Source organism: Callithrix jacchus, chromosome 15 (assembly GCF_049354715.1).
Source record: "Callithrix jacchus isolate 240 chromosome 15, calJac240_pri, whole genome shotgun sequence".
In the NCBI taxonomy this organism is placed as follows: domain Eukaryota; kingdom Metazoa; phylum Chordata; class Mammalia; order Primates; family Cebidae; genus Callithrix; species Callithrix jacchus.
This window is the reverse complement of record NC_133516.1, coordinates 67,559,465-67,575,757: the sequence shown is the minus strand read 5'-3', so window position 1 is coordinate 67,575,757 and position 16,293 is coordinate 67,559,465. Positions and strand designations below refer to the sequence as shown.

The 16,293-nt window shown below is 53.0% G+C and overlaps 1 protein-coding gene across 19 annotated transcripts in view; it reads left to right on the top strand.

Annotated features, from left to right (window-relative positions):
* Positions 1-16,293, top strand: part of ATP2B2 (ATPase plasma membrane Ca2+ transporting 2) — a 392,914-nt gene that overhangs the window by 307,734 nt on the left and 68,887 nt on the right. For all 19 annotated transcript variants that reach the window (XM_035276284.3, XM_035276294.3, XM_035276289.3 and 16 more), the window contains 2 exons: positions 4,792-5,049; positions 6,058-6,183. In XM_035276284.3, coding sequence (XP_035132175.1) covers positions 4,792-5,049; positions 6,058-6,183 — 384 coding nt within the window. The remainder of the gene's footprint in view (positions 1-4,791; positions 5,050-6,057; positions 6,184-16,293) is intronic.

Genomic DNA, 16,293 nt, shown 5'->3' with positions numbered 1-16,293 from the left:
AAGTGCCTTGGAATGGACATCCTCAGCCCTGAGCTCCGATGCTAGCCAGGTACACGGCATCCCTACCCCCACCCCACCTGGCAGGTGAGGGAACTGGAGCTCTGAGAGGGGAGGGTGGGGACTCACCCAGAGTTGGGGCCTGGGCCCCCAGGTCAGGCCTCAGGCTTCCTGCACTGGGGGCAAACTCAAGAGCCAAGGATGAAAGACACACAACTGGACTCATTCCAGGGGCAGGTCTGGGGGCAGACAAAGGAATACAACGTGGTGGCAGTACTGCAAGGCTGTCCACCCCCCACCAGAAGACACGTCTTCCAGAGAGGGAGGCCTGCTCTTAGCAGATGACAAAGTGGGGGCTGGGGTCCCAGAGGGATGTGGGTTCAAATCCAGGCTCAGCAACTCCCCAGCAAGTGACTGCCCCTGCCCAGGCTTCACCTTTTCCCTCTGTAAGACAGGCCTGGTCATTGGTAATGGCGACAGTCACACATGCAGTGAGTGCATGAGTTTCTCACTGTGCCTGGCCCATGGTAGGTGGTTAGTAGATACAGTCATATGTCACTTAACGACAGGGACATGTCATGTTCTAAGGCAATTTCATCATCGTACCAACATTGTGGTATGATGTACCACAGCCCACTACACACCTGAGCTGTATGGTTCAGCCCATTGCCCCTAGGCTACGCACCTGTATGCATGTGACCATGCTGAATCCTGTAGGTAGCTGTAACACAATGGTGAGTATTTGTGTATCTAAACATAGAGAAGGTACAGTAAAAATACAGTATTATAATCTTACAAGACTACTGCGGTAAATGCAGTCTGTCACTAACAGAAGTGGCCTTACACGGCACATGACTGTGTTTGCTGAGTGACCGCAGGACCCTTTTCCAGCAGTGACACTGTTGCTGTCTGTACATACTGTCTAGTTTTACCTAATGCCTAACTCCGGGGCTCTGCCCCACACTTCCTCTCATCCTTTTCCCTAAAACTACTGGGCCAAGCTGGGCCAGGCTGGGCTGGATGCCCCCTGATGAGCAGGAGTGAGGGGTATAAAAGCATCCCCAAACTTAAAGTTAGGAGGCCTGCTTTGAGTTCTGGCTATATCACTTCCTGGTGTGTAATCTTGGGAAGGTCTTATCTCATACTCATCACTGAGAAAGCAGTCGGGGCAGGGCAGAGTTAGCACTCTGCAGCCTGTTAGTCCTCCACTAACATCATTTTATACATGAAGGATTCAGAAACCTCTAGACACTTATCCTAGGTCATACAGCGTGTTCATGGCAGGGCTAGTATTGGCACACTCACTGTCCCTACCCCTGCTGGTGACAACTCTCCTAGTGCCAGAGTGCCAACAGAGTGACAGGCACATAGTAGGTACTTAGAAAATGTTTATGGCTCAACCAGTTTGGAGGATCTTTGTTGGATACCAGGCCCTGGAGCCACCTGGGAGGCAGATTCCCCATTTTACTGGTGAACACGCAGACAGGCCCAGAGAGGCCAAGTGGGTACCCAAGCTTATACAGACAGGGAGAGGCCACACCCTCTACAGCCCTAGGTCCAGGGAGAGCAGTTGCAGTTCCCTGGCCCCTATGGCCACAATCTGCAGATCCTGTCCCTGCCCCAGTCCAAGGGAGCCCCAGAGGAGATCTCAGCAGGACCCACCCACTCCCCTCTTCCTTCCCCTTCCTATTCTCTTCTCCCTAATTGTTCCAGGGGCAGCAGGAGTTGTTCCTAGGGGCAGACAGCTTCCAGATGGCCAAATCCCTGCCCCAGTGATCTGCACTCCTACTTTCTATCCATCCCAGGGCACCCATGTGACCATCAGACAGTTCTCAGGAGATAAAAGCTAATCGGCTTTTGCTGGCAGAGTGAGTGCCCTCTGAGGGTTCCATGGTATAGAGTCAGCAAGGGCAGCAGGTAGGGGTGGGAGTTGAAACAGGGTACAAATCCCACTCAGTCACTGTGCCCTCAGCTTTCAGAGCCCAGTCCAAGGAAAAAAGCCCATGAAAAGGGAAGAGGACCAACTTTTATCATGTATTTCTCAGGTATCAGGCCCTTAGCTCACAAATCCCTGGGGTTATCTCACTTCACAGCTGTCTAACCTGAGGCTCAGAGAGGCCAAGTCACTTACCTAAAGTCACACAGCAGAGATTGGATTTAAACTAGGTCTTTCTGATCCCAGAGCCTGAAAGCTTGCCATTGCTTTGTGTCTAAGTGTCCAAATGCTCCAGTAGCTACTCTAATGTGGGTCCCATTGAGGAAGCACACAGCAGGGGAAATAACAGCCTTCCCATTTCCAGAGCACATAGCAAGGGGCAGGGGATAACAAAAGTCTTGTAAAATGCAGCATGGGGCTCTGTAATCCCACTCCCTGCCCCTAAACCCCAAGAGAATGCATTTCCATATGCTGGGTTTCTGTTTAGCAAGGTTCACATGTGTTTCCTAGTCTTTGGGGTCTCTATGGAGTCTTCATAGTGGTACAGGAGGCACCGTTCCCCAGTTCTTCTCCTCCATCATCAAACCCAGCAGGAGCCCCTTTGTAATATGGGCCTCCGGGCTTCATAAAGCCAGGCTATGGAACTTGAGCGATAATGCTCACTCACATACTGGAAAATAAAAAGCACCAGCTTTAACTGAGCATTTACTGTGTGCTCACTGCAGTGGGTGTTTTACACGAAGTCTCTCTTAATCCTGTCAAGCACCTCATGAGAGAATGCCTGCTATTTTGCAGATGAGCAAAAACAAAACAAAGCAGGCACAGTGGTTACGTAGCAAGTTCACAGGCACACAGCAGTTAGCGCAGCTAGGATTCAAACTTGGTTATCATTAGCACGATTATGATTACCGTTACTCCAAGGCGGGTCCTGCTAAACAGTTTAAAATCACTGGGAAAGTCTGAAACTCCCAAGGAGGGAGAAAGGTGGCTTTGGGAACCCCACATGGTGGCATTGTTTACTGGCCCCAAGGGAACGGCTGGTTCAGTGTAAGACCTGGAAATTTCCAGTGCACATGCAGCTGGGCCACAGTGAGTCCGTATCTCCCCAGGCTTGGGCCCAACCTTCTCAGGAGCCGAAAGCCCATGAACATTCCTTGAGTGCCACTTGGCCTTCTTGTCATGTTGCTTCTGACCCCTGGCTTTCCAGAAGCTTCCACTGGGGTCTCTTGAAGCTTCTGTTCTCTATTCCTTGAGACAGACTTGGATTTCCAGATGCTCAGCCATGAATCTTTGGCAAACACATGGCAGAGGGGGCTGCTGGGCTCAGGGAGAGTGAACAGGCCCGGTCTGGTGTCAGATTCCAGACCCGGATTCAAACCCCATTATCTGCTGTGTGACCCCAGGTAAGTGTCTGCTTCTCTCTGAACAGCTACCCTTCTCTCAGCCAGCTTGAGGGTTAGCATGAATGCTGGGTGCAGAGCAGGCCTTGCAAGGTGTCCCGAGTCCCACCTGGCCCCTGTGGAGGGGAACTGCACTGAGTTTTCCAGGAAAGATGGTCAGATGCTGCTGGAGATTCCTTTCCGTGGAAATGGCCACTCCCCCCGTCCCAGGGGAAGTGAAGGCCTGGGCGTGTCCTGGCCTGGCTGTGGTACCTCACCTCCTAGGCCTCCCCTTCTTGCTCTCAGGATCCTTGTGGAGATGAGAGAGAGGCATGGAAAGGCCTTAGGCCCAGCATCGCTTGGGTAGGACCTACCTTTGGGTCTGACACCTTCAGATAAGATGTGCCTGGGTTCTTTTTCTGTTCCCCTGTGGGCCTGGCAGAACCTTGAGAGTTTTGGGGGTCTAGACTAGGAGGGGCTCAGTGGTGCAAGGGTGTGGGGTGCAGGATCCCTGTAGGTCAGACAGGCGGCCTGCAGCTCAAGCATCAGCGTCCTCACTGTGGAGTGGGGTTCACTCCTCAGCTGTCTGACAAGGACTGAGTTAGAACCTCCTGTGTACTGAACTCTGGCCAGGAGTTTCCACCTTCCTCTCCCCGAGCCTTGGAAGGCAGCTTCAGTGATCCCTATTTTGCAGATGAGGCCACTGATGCTGGGGAAAGGCAATGACTTGTCCAAAATCATGCAGAGGCAGCAGCAGAATTAGAACCAGCTCGTCTTCCCAACCTGCCTGGGCAACGTAATGAGACTCCTACAGAAGAAGAGGACATCAGCAAAACTGCCTTTTTAGACTAAAGCACATGCAATATGGTTGCATTTATTCTGTGGGGGGGAAAAACTCACTTTTTCTCTTTTCTTACGAATTAGAAAAAATTCCTTGTCTTTTCTTATCAATTAGAGAAAATTCTCCTTTTCTTTCCTCTGTGTCTTGTCTGTGCTATAGCATCCGTGAACTTTACCACATTAAATTTCAGCTGTCAAAGTAGTGCCTGAGATAAAGAATATTCTTCTCATTTTACCCAGATGAGAAAATGAGTTTCAGAAAGGGAGGCATTTGCCTGAGATTTCACAGCTAGAACAAAGGCAGAAAACTTCAGGGGCTAAGATGGTGGGCTCTGAAGGCAGACTCCCTGGGTTCACATTCTGGCTTTCTACTTGCCCTTCATAGCTTGGACAAGTCACTTGACCTCTCTGAGAAACCTCAGCTTCCATATCTGTAAAATGGGCAGTGTGAGTACCCTGTGAGATGATCCATGTGAAGCACTCTGCACAGGGTTTGGTACCCAGACACACTGAATAATTGGGTAATTATCATTTGATTCTTAACACTTGCTACTTGCCAGAACTGGGCTGTAAATCCAGGTCATGAGGCCTCTCCTGCCTGGCTCACCTCAATCTGCCTGCTTTTGTCTGGTCTTCCAGGATGCGCAACGGCCCAGGGTGGGGCAGAGGATGAAGGAGAGGCAGAGGCGGGCTGGATCGAGGGGGCCGCCATTCTCCTCTCAGTCATCTGTGTGGTCCTGGTCACGGCCTTCAACGACTGGAGCAAAGAGAAGCAGTTCCGGGGCCTGCAGAGCCGCATCGAGCAGGAACAGAAGTTCACCGTGGTCCGGGCTGGCCAGGTGGTCCAGATCCCTGTGGCTGAGATCGTGGTTGGGGACATAGCTCAGGTCAAATACGGTAAGTGTCCCAGCCACAGAGCCAGGTTCTAAAGCTGGATTCTGGGCATAGGTGGGACAGGCCAGGCTGATACAAAGAGACTGGCTCAAGGAAAGGGGTACATTCCTGAAGGCTGATCCCAAGCCAAGATATCTTCTAAGATCCTTTAGGAGGTGGAAGGGTACTTCCTGGAGGAGGTACAATCCCAGAATCCATTTAAATCAGAAATGACAAATACATGGCACATGCGCTGCCATTCTCCAGACTTCCACCCGTAGCAGACACTACTAATCAGTCACAGCTCAGAGCCTGAATACAGCTTCAGAAGCCTTCTCAGCACAGCACTGTAACAACCACTAATACTCAGAATGGGCTTATTAGATGAAATCTATTTCCCATCCCTGATTTGGCTGTTCATGGACGGTTGTTGGGCTAGAGATGTTTTAGAGAGTGTAAGGAAGTAAGTGAATATTCTGGGCCTGTGCTACTGCCATGGAGAAAACAGGCAGGCTGGCGCCAAAGGGAGTGTGAGCCAGGGATGTCCTGGGTAAGTTGAGGCAGAAGTTAGGGGAGAGGTTGGAGTGCCCCTCTTCACTCTGCCCTAAAGGGCTTGATTTCCCCTTGACAATGTGACTTGGTTGGGGTCTTCTTAACCCAGCCAAAACAGACTGGTTCCTTCCAAAAGATTTCCCCAAACCATAACTGAGACCAAAGAAGAACGAGTCGTTGGGAGATCTGCACTCCCAGTCCAAGTGAGGTTGAGATAAACGCTTCATAAAGCACATGCCCGCTTGAGTGAGGGTTGCGGGGGCCCAGCCTTAGCCCCTCAGACCTGTGCTGTGCACCGTAGCTCCAGTCTTGAGCTGCACATGGGCCTTCTATGGGCACCATCTTGGTTCCCCCACCCTGGGAGCTCTAAGCATTCTGTCCCCGATGGCAAACCTTCCATGTAATCATACCTCTAAGGGAACGTTCCAGCCTTCTAGACAGCTGAGAGCCTGCTGACTCCCCTGCGCTTCCTCTTGCCAGGTGACCTCCTCCCTGCCGACGGCCTCTTCATCCAGGGCAATGACCTCAAGATCGATGAAAGCTCCCTGACTGGAGAGTCTGACCAGGTGCGCAAGTCCGTGGACAAGGACCCCATGCTGCTGTCAGGTGAGCTTCAGCCCACTGTTGGTCTCACTCCTGTTGCCATGCACAGAGGATGCCTGTTTGTCCCCTTCATGAGGTAGAAGGGACTCAGAGACTTTTATCCTTGGCTCTGGTATCTCCAGCCAACTCAACCCCAAGTGAGAACTGCCTTCCTTTTCCCTCACAAACACACATTGAGCCTACTGTGCATTCAGCAGCCCGAGCCCTGGGGAGACTGCAGTGAATAAAATGGACAAAGCATCCCTGCCCTCATGGCATTGACCTCCTACTGACTTGGTTTACTAAAAAGCTGAACACTGAAGCCCACTGTCATCAGAGATGAGAATCAGTCAGGTGATAAGCGTTCTGGCCACTGACTGTGTGCCAGGAACCAGGCCAGGCACGGGGCTGTGGCAGTGAGTGAGGCAGGGAAGGCCCAGCCCTGGGAGCTTGTGGCGAAGTGAGGAGCAGGGAGGCGATGTGAACATTCCTGTGGGGAGAAGCATGTGAAGAAAACAAACAGGGCACAAGGTGTACTGAGTGTGGGTGGTAAGGAGGAGCTGGCCTTGTGACTATCCGAAGGAGAGCACACCAGGCAGAGGGAACGACAGGGGCAAAAACCCAGAGGCAGGTCTGGCTGGAGGCTGCAGTAAAATAGAGAGAGTGGAGAGGCCAGAGGTCAGGCCTCATGGTCCATGGTCAGCAGTTTGGAAAGTATTCCCAGTGTGATGGGGATTCTCTGGAATGGTTTTAAGCCATGAGCTGATCATGTTTACATTTTTACAGGCTCACTCTGGCAGCTACAGAGGCAGGGAAGGGGCGGGGAGACCCTGCAGGGGTGAGATACCAGCCAGGTGAGACCCCTTTTCACAGGGACACACAAAAGGCCTTCGTGTCCAGCAGTGCTCAGCAAACACTCTCTGCAAAGCTACTCTGGGCACTCAGGCCAAGTGCTGGGACCATCTCTAGCCCAACCCACCAGTGTTTCAAGCCCAGCCCCTGCCCATGGGAGCCCCCAGCATGAATGGCCTTGGGGGTTTAGGCCTACCAACAGCTAATCCCACAGTAGGGGTGTGAGGTAGCTGTTGTGAGAAAGCCAAGGAAGGAGCAGAGCTCCCTGGAGGAGGGGTCATTGAGCGGGGTTTTAAAGGTTGAATAGGAGCTTTCCAAGTCCAATTGTAGAGAAAGGGCCTGCCTAGTAGAGGCAACCACGTGCAAAGGCACAGAGGTCTGACAGACTGTGGAATGTCCTGGAAATAAGAACAGATCTGTAGGGCAGGATGGTAAGAGTGAGAATAGAGGTGGGGACGTTTATTTATCCAACATTTATTTAACCAGCATTTGCTAAGCATATACTGTGTGCCATTGGTTAAGGGAACAAGCAAGGTCCCTGCTGTCCTGAAGCTTAGAATTTAGTAAAGGAGAGAACCAATAAAGGAGCAAGCAAGCAAACATGCAAGGTAACTTCAGATAATGGTAAGTCAGATGAAGATGTTCCACCGTGATAATGAGATATAGAGACCTGCAGGAAGGGCACAAGAATCTGAGTTGGTCAGGGAAGGTCTGTCTGAAGAGGTTGCATTTGACCTAAAATCAGAATATTGAGAAGAGAAAGTATTCCAGGCAGAGAGATAGCAAGTGCAAAGCCCCTGGGGTCTCACTGAGAGACCACAGAAAGTCTCAAATGACCTCTTAGAACATAGGGCCACATGAGAGCTCAATAAATGGTCACAGCCCTTTGGCCCTGGTTCTGCCCTCTGGGATGAAGTGATTGACAGACAGGGCATCCTTGGGGGCAGTGGCCAGGTAAGTCCTGGTTGTGTGGAAGCCCAGGGCAGGCATGGAAACTTCAGGCAGTTCAGAGAAGAGGGAAGAGGGGAGGATGCTGGCTGCTGGCAGGAGGCTGGAGAGAGAATGTGTTCAGAATCACTGGTCCAACAGCATCACAAACCAGCCAAGGAGGAGGGCACAGGTACAGAGAGACCCTGGAAAAGACATGATAGGCAGAGATGGATGGGAAGCCAGCCAGCCAACCTGGAGTGAGTCACAGGATGGCCGGGTCTCAGAGCAGGGGAGGGAGGGCCCCGTGGGAACAGATGTGCCAAAAATAAGACGATACTGAAGGCAGGGGATGGGAGCAGGAGATTTCAGAACGAGAAGCAGAAGTGGGGAGTGAGGAGGTGCTTTGGGGAGCTTGGGGAGCTCTCTGGCTGTGTGTGCCAACTCCCTGTCAAGAAGCCTCAGAACTTGGAGAGGGTGGGATGTCCCCAGGGAGACCAGAAGTCCCAGGAGACCAACAGATCCTGCAAGAGAGCTGAGGCCTGCAGGCCCTTGGAGACTCAGAAGGGAGCTCACCCCTTAGTGGGGAAGAACAAGGGGACCAGAGACAGACAGAAGGCATTCCAAGTCTCAGCAGGGATCCCAGTGAAGCCTGTGAAGCCTGGGCTGTGGGGTCAGTGTTGCTCTTGGCAAGGTTCCCAGTCATCTTGGAAGGGTGGCCTGTGGGCACTGAGATGAGAAAGGGTGACCACAAGAAGCCACTGCAGACCCTCTGAGCCCAAGTGAACCAGCGACCTTGGTCTCCATCTGTTCATCTGGCTGGAAGCCTGGGTAGATGGAGTAGGCCTGGGGCCTCTGGATGTCAGGAGACACCAGTCAAGGTGTCCAGGTTGTCGTTGTGGGCAGGAAGGAGAGGGGCATGCGGGAACCTGGAGATCTCAGTGGGTTTGTGTTGGTTCTTAGGTTGCCAGTAATCTGGTGGATGGTTTCTAGTGGCCTTCCCCAGAGCTCTGTCCTGCTGCAATGTGCAGTGTTCCCATCAGAGCCCACAATGTGCAAAGTGTTCTCTCAGAGCCCACAAGCACAGGGAGGGTGGCAAAAAGAAAGCAAGAGTCAGGATGCAGAAAGATGATCACAGGACACAGGATGAACCAGATGGAAGAAAGTGGACCTCCATGGAGAGCCTGAAGCCCTGGCATCAGAAATCCAATTGCATGGGGTCAGCAGGGCAAGGGATTATGGCTCGGTTCAAATTCATGGGGAGACACTGAGAAAGGGGCATAGTTGGCTCCTTAGAAAGCAGTATAATTGGAAAGAGAAATCTGTAACAGTCAGAATCATTATTGGACAAAAGAAGCTGCCTGTAAGGTAGTAAGTTCCCCATCACTGTCTATGAGCAGGACATGGACAGGCTGCGAGTTGGGATATTGGAGAGTGGCCCACTGAGTGGGCACTGCGTTCAGCACCACTCCTAGCCCCGAGAGTACATTTGCCATGCACCATCTCTCACTCTGCCTCTCCTATCTGTTTTGTCTTGCTCCCTTCAGTCTGCCTCTGAGGAAGCTGTCCTCTCTTCCTAGTCTTATTTCTTCCTCTTTGCCCATTTAACTCCTTCCCATCTGCTCAAGCCCCACCTCCTGCATGAAGGCTTCCCTGGCCACCACTGCCCTGTGACAGTCACCCCCTGACCACCTGGGACCCACTTCTAGCCTGTGACACTGTACTTCGTGCTTGGTCCACACAGACACAACCTCGTCATGGTGACTGAGTTTTGCACTGCACAAATATCTCAAATAAAATGAAGAACAAAATTCATCCACCATCCCACCACCCAACCAGATCTCATTGGTCTCACTTTTATAGGCCCTGCTGTCCTTGGCCACATGCAGATAGATGACACTACCAGGATGAGTTTCTGCATCAATCCTCTTGCCCACACAGGTCTGAGCAGTCGGGAGCTCTGAGCTGGAAGCTCTCAGGAGGTTGTGCCCAGCTCCCCCGTGGGCCCCACAGACCTTAGGCTCTGTTCTGCAGAGCGAATGGGGAGAAGCTGTGCAGTATGATAGAAAGAGCAGAGCGTCAGGCTGGGCTGAACAGGACCTGAGCTCTCAAGTGAACTTGCTGTGTGGCCTTGGGCATATGGCTTCACTTCTCTGAGCCCATTTCCCTGGGAGGACAATAGGAGTGCCATTCATGATGCGCTGTGGGTGGATCCCTGGCACAGTGCTGCACAGGGAAGCTCTAGATGGGCTAGTCCCTCTCCCCATCCCGTGGGTGGGGCCTGGACTCAGGGTGAGACAGACTGACTTCCAGTCCCAACTCTACCCTCCTTAGCCAGGGACCCTCAACAAGCTTCTCCCCCTTTGTGATCATAGCCCCAGCTCATGAGGTTGTATTGAAATGTGGAACCTCCAGTCCATTTCCCTCTCTCATCCTTCATCTCAGTGTCTCCCCTTTCCCACCTCTCTGGTCTACCTCCTTCCTCTCCGTCGTCCAACCCTTCCCGCCTTCAGCCTGCAGCAGCCTGCCTCCCCCAGGGGTTGTTCCTTGATTCATCTCTTCCCCAGTGTTCTGAATTCCCTGTATAACAGCCATTTGAATGCTCATTTTTGTGCATGGCCAGATACCATGGGCCCTTTACATGTGCAAGGAGGCCTTGCTGGGCCTTCCCGTCTGGTGATCCTTGAGGAACTCAGAGGGACCAGGCTGGGGGCACTTGTGGGGTCCTTATGGTGGTTCAGAAAGCCCTATTGTCATCTCATGCATTGGTTCAGCTTAGAAAAGGACGGAAAACACTCAGTTCTGGTCATTTGGTCCAACCATGACCCTGGACAGGTCCCTTCAGCTCTCTGTGCTTCTGTATCTGTGTCAGTGGAATGAGGGAGCTGGTGGGGCCCCCACTGCCTATCCCACAGGGCTGTTGTGGGGAACACAGACATGCATACATGTGACTGTCCTCTGCAAACAAACTCTGTAGGTGGGAGGTGTTATATGGCATAGAAGGAACGTGGCATTTGGAGACAGAACACCCAGATTCCAGCCCTCCAATGGCTCCCACTGTGGCCTCTGCCCCTCAGAACCTCAGTTTTCCCATCTGACAAGTGAGGGCCGACCAGCCTTCAGAAAGACTCAGATGACCTCAATACTCAGGGCACCAAAGAAATCCCAGAAAGCAAGCAGGTTTCCCCCTACTTTTCTACCTGCCAAGGACAGACAAGCAGACACAAGCTTGTGTCTGGTGTATCTTCAGACAGGATAGAGAAGAAATGTTTAGAAATTACAAACCCCTGTGTCTGCAGGGCCAGGCAGGGAGAGCACAGGTGCCAAACCCAGACCGCAGCTGCTTCCTGTTGCCTGCAGAAGCACCGGCCTGATCTGACCTCAGTGCTGGCTTTGCAAGAGGAGCCAGAAATCCACATTTTCCTGCTCAAGCTCTCGATGTTTAAGTATTGGCAAGAAATTCCCATTTTTTAAAGTCCCAGTGGATCAAGCCACATATGGGTGGGACCTAGAATGCAAACTCTGAAACCTAGGCCTATTTTTTAGCTTTGTATTTTAAGATAATTTCAAACTTTCAGAAAACTTGCAAGGATGGTACAAAGACTGCGGGCATGCCCTTCACTCTGATTTGGCTGTTGCTCACCTTTTGCCTGTTTGCTCTCTGACAGATCTCACTCTCCCCTCATCGTGCAGATGTGGTGGCCCTCTCCTGCTAGATGCTGCAGGTGTATCTCCCAAGAGCAAGGGTATTCTCATGCATAACACAACACGGCCGTCGGTTCAGGAAACCTGACCTTGATGCAGTACTGTTACCTGCTGTGCCACCCATATTCACATTCCCACAATTGTCCCTGCAGCGTTCTGCAGGCCAGGATCCGTGTGGGGCCCTGCATGCCGCGGGGACATCCTGTCTCTTTGGTCTCCTTCCACGTGGATCAGCGCCTCATCTTTTCATTGTCTTTGTGGAAAGCCAGTACTGTGCTTTTTAAACCCTCCCAGGTCACAAACTTCCTGTGAGAGTTCCACAGTGATCCCTCTTATAAGGAACAGATTCCCAGACTCCTGATCTTGCAGCATTTCAGGGGATTCAATGGACCCTGGTCTTATCCCAATTTGCAGCTGGGGAAACTGAGGCCTGGAGCAGAAGTGTAAGGCCCCACAGAGGGCAGGTCAGGGTGGGAGCCAGACCCCAGCCCCGGGTTCTTCCTATAACCCGCATGGAGGAGCCTGCCTCCAAAGACTATATGGATTTTATTTCCCACCAGTATGGCCTTTTTGAAGCACCTTATTGTAACTTCCACTGGGAAATGCAGGGTTAGACTAGACTGTGGCAGTGGAAGGGGCTGGAACCAGGAGGCCAGGACAGCAGAGCTGTCTTCAAAAACAGCAAGGCCTGGCTCCAGCTGGCCCAATGGCTCAGCCCCTGCAAGACCCTGACACACCCTCCCCCCTTCCCCCTGCCAGCCAGAGCGCTAACAGCATGAGGTCCCGCAGGATATTGGTAAACCCTCTTGAGACTCTGCCCACATCCCAGTGCCTGCTGCCCACCCCACCAAACAGAAGGCCAGGCATGGGAGAGCCGGACCTGCCACCGTTGCCACCGCCTCCAGGGAGCCTAGGACGACACCGTGACTGCAGAAGGCCCAGTCTGCTACTCGGCCCGCACTCTCTCCATTACACTACCCTGCCTCTTCTCCATGAGAGGCAGTGGGGTGTAGTGGATAGAGCACGGGTTCAAGTCCCAGCTCCACCACTCACAGCTGTGTGACTCTGGGCCATCCCTCAAGCTCTCTGAGCCAGAAAGTGGTGGGCAGAGGGGCTGGGGGTTGAGCTTATACTAAAACCTACCTCACAGGGCTGTTGTGAGGAGGACACTTTGCCTACTACCTCGTGCTCTGTGAGCGTGTGTCATTAACTGCATTAATAACAACAATAATGGAAGAACTGTGTCTGGGCTGGGAGTCATATTGGCTTTGTTTGGTGCTTGTGCCTGGAGGCAGGTGATAGCCCCCAGAAATGGCCTCCATCCCTTCTTCACAGCCTCTTCCCACTGAAGGAACCCTTTTAGAAGAGATACTCTCTCCCCTCTCCCTGTCCAGAGAGAGGCCTGGAAGGTCACACCCAGGAGATCGGGTACCCTAGGTTCCAGCCCCTGTCTTACACTCTCTGCCACTTCAGTCTTTAACCCTCTCTGGGCTCAGAAACCCCATTCTGTAAAGGAGGCCCCCCAGTTCTGCTACCTATGGCTCAGCACACCCCACAAGCCACCACAGAAGGCCTTGGCCCTGAGACTGCCGCCATCTAGACCGACTGGAACTATTGCTCTGCTGTTTAGGACAGGCCCAAGGCCAGGATGAGCTTTGAGCCTGCAGCCGGGAAGGTCCTGGCGACTCTCTGCTGCCAGGTCAGAGACCAAGGAACATCCCCTCCAGGACCAGGACGGAAGCTTGGGCAGGACAGGACAGACAGTCCCATCTGCAGAAACCACAGTGCCCCCTGAGCCTGGGCTCTCTTCTCCCACCTGTGGAATGGCTGGCAGCTCCCCACAGCGCTCCGGCCTCTGTCTCACTCTTCCGCCCCAGACCACTCTTCCACCAACTTTATCCACAAGGTGGAAAGAGCACAAGATTGGAGCCACATACCAGCTCCCATCCCAGCTCTGCCTTCCTGGGCTGAATGTAGAGATGACTCCCTGAGCTGCTGCCCTATCTGTGAAATGGGGTGAGGCTGACCACCTCACAGACTGTGGCAGCTGAGCAAAAAGTGGCTCAGATGGGATTTGGCACATCATGAATGCTCAAAAGATATTTCTTCCTTCCTCCCCCTCCACCCAAAGATACTCTCAGTGGCTCCCTATTGAACACCAAGCAAAGATTCCGCTCTGTTGCCCTCCCCTTAGGCGCTTCCTCACCCACTGCCATCACATTGGGCCACCTCCCACCTTTGCCTGGCTGTATCTCCTCCAGCCTTCCATGTCCTTGGCTTGATTTGGTCTTGCATTGCTATGGATCTGTGTGCCTGTCTGCTCTCCTTGAACCCAGCTATACTGTGAGCTCCTGGAGGCAGGGACCACAGGGGGCCCCTCCTGCAGGCCCCAGAGCCTAGTGTGGAGTTGACACCCCACCATGTCTGTCTGTCCAGTGAAGGACTGTAGAGCTGCGGGGAGGGGGTGCCATCTGGTCATTCTGTCCACGCAGGCCTCTGCTGCTCCCTCCATATTCTCTTCTTCCCAGAATGTAGCTGTCTACCCTACCCAGGACATGCTGTAGGCTGGTCTTTCTGGGACAGAGTGTTGAGACACTATCACTGAGATGTGGTAATCTAAGCCAGCTCCCTCCCCACTCTACAGATCACAGAACTGAGGTCCAGAGAGGAGAGGTCACACAGCAATCAGAATTAGACACCAGGTCCCAGGTGCTGTCTTCCCAGTCCAGGGCTCGCTCTCTATCCCTCCCCTTGCTTGTGTATTCTGAAGGGCTCCATGGGCAGTTAGAGGAGGTGGAGGCTGCAGAGTGCTGCCCAAGGAATTATGGACAGTGAGGTCCCACAAGGCCCTATCAGGGCCTCCATACCCAGGGAGTTCCCACCTCTGCCCCTACCCAAAAACCCTGCGGTCTTCCTTTGAGAGGTTTAGCCCACTGCCCTTTGACTTGGACGTCTGTTGCTCTGCCGTTAATTCCTTCTGCTCTGATGTTAAGCATTGCCCTCTGCAGAGGACTCGTGGAGCCCGAGGGAAATGGCCTAGGGAATGCCCCAGTCCTTCGGAGTCTTCCCCTGGCAGGAGGGCTTGGGAGAGGAGAGGGCACAGCCCAATGAGGTGTATCCCCAGGAGGGGATACAGCTGGGATGAATGTGACCCTCAATAAAACATAAAGGTAATGTATTAGGGGTGTCAGTATTTCCAATTATAAATGTAATACCCACCCTGGAAAGTTCAAAATAGTATAAAAAATTGTGCTGGAGTTGCAGCTTTAAGCCCGGCTGTGCGGGGAAGGCCCAGAGGACACTCCACTCAGACCCCACCTTCAGGGGGCTCATGGTCAGGAGGACCCAGGCCTGTAAGTACCCCCAGAGGAGACTGCGGGTGGTTCAGAGGAGACAGGTGAAGTCCCCTACTGGGAGTCAGGAGGGCACCCAAGGGGAAGGCCACTCATCCTGTGGAGGAGGCTTTGAGCAAGAGGTGAGGGAAAGGCATTCAGGTGGTCACTGTGAGCAAAGGCCAAGGGCTGACACCAAGGGCCAGTGAGCTGTGCATGCTCCAAGGGCAGAGGCCACGAGACAGGACTCGGTGTCCAGGGCCCAAGAAGGCTGAGGTCTTATCCAGGGAGTGCTGATTGAGTGGGTTTGACCTCAGGAAGCCCTCCAAACCCTCGGAGAGAGGATTGGAGCTGGGGGGACACAGGTAAGAGCAGAGGCTTGGGGGCACCAGAGCACAGAGGGAGGGAGGACTGGGGGATTGTGAATGCCCCATCTCCCCTGCCCTGGCTATTGCTGGGCTCTGGAGGACACCTTGGGGCTTTTCCAGGGCTGGGCAGGGAGCGCACTATGCCTAGCCCCCTACCTGGCATCCTCCTCCCACCTCCCTGCCTCCGGATGTGGGTGTAGAGCTGCCAGCTCCTTGCTGCGATGGGAGTGATTAGATTAGAAGGTGATTTGGGGGTCTGATTATCTTGGGTGGAAATTGGTCCCCTGAATCTTTTTCCATCCTGCCTTGACTTGGGAGGTGGGGAGCAGCCTCTCAGTTGCCACCTAAGCCAGAGAACCAATGCCTTCATTTCCAACTAACCTTTCTACTGATATGTCTCAGACCAGAATGTGAAGGTCTTGTTCCCTGGGAGCAAAGTGGAAGGTAACAAAGACAACAGGCTCAGAGACAGCAGAGAGTTCAAGTCCAGGCTCTGCCCCTCACCAGCAGAGTGACTCGGCAGGCCACCCCTTCACTCTGAGCCTCAGTTTCCTCCAGTTTAAGGACTAGATGAGATCATTGAGCATGGAGGGAAACACGTGCCCTGCACACAGTAGGTGTCTACAGAGGTCAGCTTGGGTGGCTGTTACTGCTTTCTCTGCTCTGTGAATGCAACGTAGTATATTCCTTGCTCTCCTTTGAAGAGTCTCCAGTGATACCCCCCATGAGACCTCAGTTTCTCAGCATCTGTATAATGCTGATATATACCAACCCCTCCTCCTAGCCCCCTCACAAGCTGAGCCAGTGCCCAGGGAGACCTCTGGTCAGCAAGTTATTATAATGATCAAGATCCCATTATTGGGCCTCATCAGGGTGACAGAGCAGGGGTGCTCCAGGGTCTGCCTGTGATGAGAAGTCACCAGGCCTGGGATCTATAGCCTGGAGCCAGT